Below are 9,651 nucleotides of genomic sequence, written 5' to 3'. Positions count from 1 at the left end.
GCCCATTTGCTTTGTAATCCTAATATGTGTAAATAGTGTAACTGTGAATACTATATAAATAAATATATATATATATAAATATATATATATTTTTGTTCCCTGGGATTTGCTACATAAACACAGCTCAGACATCTATCAGAATTAGATGAGCTGGTAGCAGGAAATTCAGCTTGTGTCAAGCTTTGGGGTTTTTTGTTTTTTTTAATTTTCTGTTGTAAATTCTATGAAAAGTTTGCGGTGTGGAGAAAAGAAAGGTGCAGAATCGGCATGAGAAGAGGACTGATGTGTCAGCCTGTTTCTCCTGTCTATTTATTATACAACAAATGTATGAAAAAGGAAGAAAAAATGGAAATAAAGCATTTTTGCATACATCCATAAACGCTGGTGGTTTGTTATTCCTGAGGCTGCACGATGTGAGATAGAAATACGACTGATGGAATGAAGATCGTCCTGCTGATGCAGGCGGCAGCTGATCAATCAGCTGCCGCATCAATCATGCGACTCAGTGCAGGTTTCATAATACTACAGGTGGGGGGATTCTGCTTACGCTCATCATGCGCTCCACTGCTACTGTCGAGCCACTTTCAACTCCCAAATTCTTGAATGCTCCTATGAATGTATTACTGATGATTTGAACAATATTCACATTTTCAAACTCCGATGGACTGATGACCTCCCAGGCTGTACCACATAACCCTGAATTTGCTGGATCATTGGATGGATGGATTGCAGAGAGGAGCCAAATTGTTTATGGGAGAGGTTTGTTAAATTTCACGTGACCATAGGTGATTCAACCTGACTCTAAAACAATTCAAATTAAAACTGTCAACATGCTGACTTTCTCTCTCGCTATATACACAAACATGAACGCAAAGAGACTTTTAGTCCAAACCAGGTCTTGCGTCAGTTCACTGAGGGGTCAGTCACAATTCTCCATGAGCAAATGGCAAGTCAACATACATGCATGGGACTTGTGGCCTGAGGGTTAGAGGTAGAGGGTGCCCTTTCATCCATGACTGCTCCAACAGATCTGACTGTGGCTGACAGCGAGTACAGCACCCTGGCAGAAGAAGCATTGTAGTGAAGCTCATCTAAATAAACCCCAGAAAAGGCATTAGATTTTTTTTTCCAAGGCTTTTTTTTTTTTTTAATAAAACATTCACCAAACCAACGAGTTGTCAAAGCAAGACTCCAACTACTTTGATTCAGTGCTCCAACCCTCCTCTCTGTAGTTGGGATTAATAATGTGTTTGATCAGTGAATTTAGAAGCTTTTGTGTTTATCTGCAGTGAAAATCTGCAGAAGCCTGGATTCACATTCACACAGTCCCCAGGGAGACAGAAAAGGCTCACAGTGTGGTCTCCCTGTGTGCGCGCGCCGCCCTAAGGCCGTGACAGGAGGAGGATGGTGTGACCACAAGCGGGGAGGCTGGGCTCAGAGAGCGAGCTTAGACAGCATGGGAGCCCAAGTCGCACTCGTCGCCATCTGCTTAGCGAAATCAAACACAGGATCTGATTGGTTGGTCGTTGTCACTCCAACTGTGCTGTCTTGCTTTGCCGGTCATCTTTGCAGCTCAGATCGTCTTAAAATGTTTTCTTTGATTCTTTTGCTAATCCTTATGAAAAGGGCAGTTAGAAAATAAAAGCTGAAAGAAAAACTGATATTTACATTTTACCATTATTGGGGATGATGTGCAGGTGTGCTCAGGAGTTTACACTCACTAATCATGGGCATGAAGCTCAGGGTTATTTTGTTGCTGTTAAAGATTTCGTGGAGTTGTTCTGTTTCCAGGGTGGAATGATTGTACAGCGTACGCCTTTAACAAGAACTGAGCACACAAGGTTTTCACAGTTTCACAGTTTTCATGTGAGACTGGTTCCCTGTATCAAAATTTCAACCATCTAGCTGTTGATTTGACATGAAGTTGAAGATTTCGCAGGTAGTTTTTCACCACCAGTACCACTGGCAAAAACAGCCCCAGAGCATGATGCGGGCAGGTGCAGATGCAGCTGCAGATTTTAGTTGACTTTGAAGGCGTCAGCAGCCTCTCAGGCTGGTGACAGTAATGCTGTTTCAGCAGTTTCCCGGTCATGGCAGGGAAGAGACCTTTCCAACTTGTGTAAATCTACAATTCAGCTTCTTACACCTTCACTGAGGTTCTTGGACTGTCCTATTGCTCGGAGCATCGGCCTATCCAGTGAGTCAAAGCAAATACTTTCTATGCTGGCAAAGAGAAACTACTAAGTTGTAGTCAATCATAATCCCTAATGAGAAGATAACAGGCCATGTACATGCCAAGTTAAAGGACACTGTAGAACCTTTAGCACCTCTTATTAAAAGATTTAAATGAATGTATGTATATAATTTGACTGTGTGGCCTCAAGAAGATCTAAAAAAAATAAAATACAGCCACGTGCACCTAATTCTTGCCATTAAAACCATTAATGACATATGCTGTACAATCATTCCACCCTGACGTCAAATAAATAAAGGTCCAAAATTATCATGACAATCATGTCCACGGTGACTGGATGCAAACGTCTGAGCCCAGCTGCAGGTAGCTGCTTGGTGGAGTATTTGCATTTATTTGCTTGTGTTATAAAAGGCCTGAAATGCTAAATTTAGAGAGATTTACATCCCAGACTTGGTAGATGATTAAGGTCACAAGGATGTTGTCACAGTGGTGACCATGATCACCATATATTCTACACCTGTGTGAGTCGGCTGGCATGTTTCCCCATTTATTGCTGACCACAGTTCAGCCACATACTTTAACCTATACTGAAACCTTTTTGCATGAGGAATAACAAAAAAACAACAGCAGCAAATAGGATTTTAAAGAATGATTTTATTGTTAGGATACACAAGTGTTAGAAGGGAGCGAGTCACACTTTAAAGAACAGTCACACAGAAAATATTAAGGCTTTTGTTTCCTTGCAGGTTTCTTTTTTTCCTGGCGTAACCCGCAGTCCTCCTTTACACGACGTACGGCCACACTTCAAAATTCAATGCAGACTTGAGCACTGAGTACAAACTAATGTTTGCATGTTTTTGCGTGACGCTGGTAAATCGGCTCATTAGGCAGCCATTACTGTGCTATATTCTAGCACCTTTCCTTAACGCCCTCTTCTTTTCAAAACAGACCTTTCCTCCTGCTACTGTAGGAAAAGCAGGTGAGGCACCATGCAAAGTAATGTAACTTTGGATTTCAAAATGTCTGCAGTGAAAACGTACTGTTGCAGGAATAACCGTAAAGCACTAATGTTCGTCCCAATCAAAGGCTAACAGTGCCCAGGGGGACATTTTGCTTTAGCCCAAGTCATTTGGAAAGGAATGTACAGGCCTGCATGATGTAATAGTATCATAAATCTTTTAAACAGCCAGCTTAAAGTATGGCTAAATCTATTAGAGTTGAAAGGGTTAGAGTTTATCGCTAACCAACACAAGCACACAGTTAAGCAATGAGTAGCTGGCTCGGTGGTTAAAACAGCTAAGCATCCTCTCCATGCTCTCTTGACTACTTTCTGAACTAAAAATTAAACCCTTAGAAAACACACACAGTTAACCTTAATCAGTAATGTTAATATCACAATTAAGGTGCTGAAAGTAGTTTGGAAAATTGTTAAAATAGCTATGAGTAAATTATAAAGAAGTTAAATCCTTAAAAGTATTGCATTACATAAAAAAGCTGAAACTACTGATGTTAATATATAACTTACACTAATGAGTAAATAGGAAATAGCTACAAACGCGGACAGTTTAATGGGTTATAATCTATCAATTTTCATATCATTAAATGGTATTAAGTGTTAAATAACAATAATTTTGAATGGTGGTGATGCTGACGGAGCAGCGACATGTTGCGATTGACTCTGCATCTATTGAGGTTACTGAACAGAGGAGTTACACTTAGAATTAATATTAACCTCCTAGGACCTGGCGTACACATATGTGGACATCACATTTTGGGTTGTCTAGACCAAAATACTTAATTTTTCTCTACAAGGACCTGATATCCACTTACGAGGACGTTATACTGCCACTGTTCTATCAAAGTTTAAAATGAATGTCCTCAACTGTGGATCTCATTTTTCTCAGAAACTAAAATTAGGTTTAAAAAAAAAAGAAATCTGCTAATTCTTTGTTTTTAAATTCATCAAGTCCCAATCAACCCAAATAGCAAAGAAAAATTAAAAATGCATGCCATGAAAGAGTTCAGGTCTTAGGAGGTTAATATTAATTAATATGAATATATTTTATAGTTTTGCCTCATTATAACACAACAGTGGATACTTTATATTAAAACAAAATCAAGAAATGATTGAAGGGTAAGACCTTCAGCTTCATATAGTGGCTTTTCACTCTAATTTTAAATGTGAGGCCCATAAAGGTGGAAGTACAAGTAAGGGAGACCTCTGTTAGCCTGAAATACATAAATCTATCAGAGCGATAGCAAAAGCTTTAGCAGTTCAGTTCAACCTTAAAGGGAATAAATACTAGGCAGCTTGGCGACATCAAAAAGGTCTGAAAGACCACAGAAATGGTGAAGTGGATGACCACAGAATTATTTCGATGGTAAAGAAAAAACAGTTTCACATCTAGTCACACTCTTGAGGAAGTAAGAGTGTCAGTTTCAACAATCTTTATGTTTAAATTCATATGGTTTGTTCAATTAATTAAAAGACGGTATATAAATTTTATAAAACGTTTATAAATTAAAACTGAAATTCTCATTTAAATCACATCTCAACTGTTTGAAATCCACTGTAGTGACATACAAGGACATGGAAATTATGTTGTCTAATGAATTATAGATCTAATTGTATTTTTCTTTATATATTTCTTTACTTTTTTCATAAATCTGCATTACTGCGTTATTTGGGCATATTTTTAAATCATTATCATCAGCTTAAAATGCCTGACCAATACTTTTAATTTTTCAAATGTTTTTTAAACAATCAATCTTGTTAGCATGCTAACATGCTATGCTAACCAACCAAGTTTTGCTTTGACTTCACTTTGCTTTTATTTTTATTTTTTAATTGCTCACTACAGAAAAACAAAGGTATACGCATGTACATTAGGTTGTAGTTTTTAAAAGCACACTTTGAATGCAAAAGGCTTCACATTAAACGGTTAGCAACATGCTAATAAATTCAAATTTCCTGAAAACACACGAGACGTTAAATAACACTTACAGTACTCTTCTTCACAGTTTGCTTGTTTTTCCTAGAGTATTTCTAAATGTCTGAAAACTTCTCCTTAAATGAAAAGTTCAACTAACCTGTTCTTTATTTAATTTTAATTTTGGTGTTGTACTATTTCACGCCTTGGATTTACCATGGTGCTAAAGTCCAGATAAGAAGCCTCCCAGTAAAAGGACTGGAAGCAGATGCACTGATGTAGCAGACAAGAGGCTTCGACCTGCCGCTCCTCTGAGGAGTTTGGCATCTATGGAGGCTGAGACAACGCGACTGAAGATGTGATGAATGTGTCTGAAATTGTTCTGGAGAGGGGTCACCTGCTCTGCGTCCTCCTCTGTGGAGAAGATCTGCGAGGTAAACTGAGCCAGCTGAGGAGACAACCAAACCCAAAAATAATATTTTAAAGCAACAAGTAAGTCTTTTAAAAAAATTAATAAAACCTGATCTGAACCTAGGCGACTTACTTGGGACCATGAAATGTAGATGGGGACCTCATACAAAGTCCACACAACCGCTTCAGAACATGGAGGGGTGGTAAGGCTGCCGTAATATCGGTAATACTGACTCATGTTGTGCTTCGGCAGGAGGCTCATTAGAGGAAATGGCTTTACTTTAGTTGCTTGCCCTGGGGGAAGGATGCACAGACATAATGAGAACATTGCTACGACTAACACAAGAAGGCAGGAGTGGATTTTTCTTAAGGCTCCACTCACCTTTGTAAGCAACAGAGGAGAGTTTCTGTGAGATGTGTCCAAAGTGCACATTATCTGCATACACAACCTGAGAAATATGATAATGTCTTAATAGTTTTGCTTTAAAAATCCTTAAAAATGTAGTTCAGGACTAGGCTGAGAAATAAACTGACATCAATGAAGAATCCAAGAACGGCAAGTCCCGTTGGATCGTCGAGGGCTGCAGACAGATTTGGATGGATGGACTTCATGTTGACTATGTGCATCTGGAAGTAAAGAAAGTCCACAGAGACATTAAGGGAAGGCTGCACTGCATCTGTGTGCTTACACAGGTGGCTTGTGACTGTGTAACTCCGTCTACTGACCATACTGTACCTCCATTGGGTATCTGCGTCTGTCCACAGTGTGCTCTGAGCCGTTGGACGCCGGACCTCCCCAGTGGAAGTGCAGCTGGATGGTGTGGTACACATCTGGAAGACCGCCACCACTCACCGCCATGCCGCTGCCGACCTGCAGTATGACTGAGAGCAACAGCGCACGCGTCACCCCCAGCGCCCACGCGACAAAAACGCGCTACAATATGCGGGGTATTCACCTGAGTGCCCGTCGTTTTTGATCGTCCAGTGGCCTGTTTGCGTCTCCTCGAAGCCCTCTAGATACAGAGCGCCCAGAGAGGCGTTTCTGACCATGTGTTCGTCCAAGTTGATGGGAGAGTGATGGTGATTAAGTAAAGAGTAACAGGAAGGGACCATGTCTCCCCATGAGTAAGGATCTGAGGATGTGAAAGAAGACTCATGAGCTCCAGACAGACAACTAAAAAGTGTAAGAAGAACCTTGCTTGCTTAACCTTAAAATCAGCTCACAGCAATCAGTTTTGGACAACCCATGCTTTCCGAATATCTGATATTTTGGCTTTTATTTTGAAAGGATACTTTAGACCCAGGGTCCCCAATCCCAGTCCACGAGGGCCGGTGTCCCTGTAGGTTTTAGATCTCACCCTGGGTCAAAACACCTGAATCACATGATTAGTTCATTACCAGGCCTCTGGAGAACTGCAAGACATGTTGAGGAGGTCGTTTAACCATTTAAATCAGCTGTGATGGATCAAGGACACCTAAAACCTGCAGGGACACCGGCCCTCGTGGACTGGGATTGGAGATCCCTGCTTTAGACTTTCAACAGTGACTTCAGCTTCAGATCATCTAATATATAAGTCTTTTTGCCTTCAGCATTGCCTTAACTCTTCATGGCAGAGATTGAACAAAGTGCTGGAAAAATTCCCCAGAGTTTGGTCCACACTGACATGCGAGCATCACATCCATGATGTCAGTCAGCTGTTCCAGCACATCCCAAAGGTGCTCTGTTGGGTTGATGTGGTCAGCAACCATCCGGCTGATAGGCTGTTGAGTTTTAATGATGCTCAGTTGGTACTAAGGGCCCCAAAGTGTGCCAAGAAACCCACACCATTACACCACCACCAAGTTGATACAAGGCAGAATAGATCCATCCTTTCATGTTCATTTCTGATCCTCGCAGGCAAATGTTGCAGTAGAAATCGAGACTCATCAGACCAAGCGTCAACATTTCAACTCTCTATTTTCCAGCTTTGGTGGGCTCATGTGAATTGTAGCCTCGGCTTCCTGTTCTTAGCTGACAGGAGTGATACCTAATGTGGTCTTTTCTGCTACTGTAGCACATCTGCTTCAAGATTCACACACTTCTGCACACCTTGGTTGTAGCAACTGGTTATTTACTGTTGCCTTTCATTCAGCTTGAAGCAGTCTGCCGCTTTATTCTCTTCTCTGCTGCCCACTTGACATTTTGTCCTTTATTTATTTATTTTTAGACCCCGTACAGTAAACTCTAGACATGGTTGTGTGGAAAATCCCAGCAAATCAGCAGTTTCTGAAATACTCAGTCAGCTCATCTGGCATCAACAATCAAAGTCACTTAAATACCCGTTTTGAACTTCAATATGCCCCCTTGACCATGTCTACATGCCTAAAGGCATTCAGTTGCTGCCACGTGACTGACTGTTGTCACATTCAGATGGTCAGAATTTGGTGTGAACCATATGAAAGCATGAACTCATCCTGTGTGGTATCAATGGTTCAGGCTGCTGGTGGTGCAATGGCAACTGAGCATTAAAGCACTACCACCAGAGTATTGTTGCCGGTCACGTCCATCCCTTTATGACCACAGTGTGGCCATAATCTGATTCCAGTAGGATAACATGCCATGTCACAAAGCTCAAATCATCTCAATTTCTTGAACATGACAATGAGTTCACTGTACTCAAATGCCCTCCACAGTCATCAGAGCTCAGTCCAATAGAGCACATCTGTGATTTAGTGGAACAGGAGATTTGGATCATGGGCGTTCAGCTGACAAATCACTGAGTAGTATTTCCAGCACCTTGTTGAATCAAGAATCTGGCAGATCTGAAGGCAAAAGGGGTACGAGCAAGGTGTAACCAAAGAAGTGGGCATTTGGTCTGTATTGTGCACTGTAACTGTGTCATTGATGGAATTTGATAAAATCCTTTCTAAAGATTTCATACTATCATCGTGAATCCTTTTCACCGTTCTAATCATAAAGTGAAAATGTGACATCGTGACAGCGCTCGTTTTAAAATTAAAAAACAAATAAGTTACTCACCACAATGTGGCTCATCATAACAGTAGTCATCTGCGAAATGAAAACGGCACAGTGACGACAAACATCACCTTTCTTTCCCTTCCATCCAATTACACGAAATTGCGCGTAAGAGACGTTCGCAATATCTTTTCACCCCGCGAGACCGGAGTCGTGCCCTCACCTGAGTCAGCGTATGAGCCGACGATCACGAGGAGAGCTGCGGTCCAAATCATCCCAGGATCCTGGTGGAGCGCACAGTGAGGTAGACTGAAACAATCGAGGGCGAACGTCCGGCTTAAATATAGGAAGGAAGGTGAAAGCTGAGATTTACTTTCTCCTGGGCTGATCAGTCAACCGTGTCATTACCAGTCTAGTGGTCTTTTCTGATAAACAGGCTCATTGATACAGGGAGAGCTTCACCCCCCCTACACCCACACACACCCCCACCTCCCCAGCTGCTGCTGCTGTAAGCATAGATGCCCAGTGACTAGTAACAAGACCCATTCATCTCATGGGAAAGTCAGAGGATGTGTTAGGAGGCTGGATTAGAAGTGAACAGAATATATATGACTCGGTATAAAGAGGCTGTAAAAATGACACCGTGTTTAAACTTCAGAGGTTCTCTTTATATTTGCTCATCACTGCCCCACGCTTTACAGTGGGAGGGACCACCCTCTAATCAGTGCCAAGCTCTGGGAATCCAGTTAAAAACCCTCAAATTAACACCTAATTTTACACTTAAACGCATGTTTTTAAGTGATGTTACACTTCCTCTCCTAACAGCTCAGTGTTAAGTGTTACGTGTTTCCCATCCAGGAATAGATTGTGCGACTCCGTCACTACTCAGCCTGCATGAACAAAGCCTCTTTTCTCCGACGGTGCTTCTCGGCTGGGTATCACTCTCTCCTCTCCGCCTGCCCCCTTGTGAGTCACCGCGAGGTGCACTATATCCACTTTCTTTAAATTATGAGAATCTTTTCATTGCCGTGTATTGGACACTGGTGCGAGGAGGCGGGGGGATTTCCCTGCATCCCACCTTAATCTAAATTGACATTTGGTGACCGCAGACGAAGGAATTTCCTCCTCAAAGCCTCGCAGACCAGCTAAATGTCACGATG

At 41.6% G+C, this 9,651-nt stretch overlaps 1 protein-coding gene across 2 annotated transcripts; it reads right to left on the bottom strand.

Moving 5' to 3' along the window:
• Nucleotides 1-5,016: 5,016 nt before the first annotated feature.
• On the bottom strand, nt 5,017-8,950 carry car15 (carbonic anhydrase 15). Of its 2 annotated transcripts, XM_026173925.1 has the most exons (8): nt 8,715-8,950; nt 8,555-8,584; nt 6,492-6,668; nt 6,272-6,417; nt 6,070-6,162; nt 5,918-5,984; nt 5,669-5,829; nt 5,017-5,572 (listed from the first exon to the last, which is right to left on the bottom strand). In XM_026173925.1, the coding sequence occupies exons 1-8, from the start codon at nt 8,764-8,766 to the stop codon at nt 5,348-5,350; spliced, it is 951 nt and encodes a 316-aa protein (XP_026029710.1). In that variant the 5' UTR covers nt 8,767-8,950; the 3' UTR covers nt 5,017-5,347. The 2 variants fall into 2 exon arrangements, with proteins under 2 accessions (XP_026029710.1, XP_026029711.1); XM_026173926.1 differs by lacking the exons at nt 8,555-8,584; nt 8,715-8,950 and adding an exon at nt 6,744-6,813.
• Between the last annotated feature and the right edge of the window lie 701 nt (nt 8,951-9,651).

The sequence above is a fragment of the Astatotilapia calliptera genome, chromosome 7 (genome assembly GCF_900246225.1).
Source record: "Astatotilapia calliptera chromosome 7, fAstCal1.2, whole genome shotgun sequence".
NCBI classification, from domain to species: Eukaryota; Metazoa; Chordata; class Actinopteri; order Cichliformes; family Cichlidae; genus Astatotilapia; species Astatotilapia calliptera.
The sequence above is the reverse complement of the archived record's forward strand: the minus strand, read 5'-3'. Positions and strand labels throughout refer to the sequence as shown.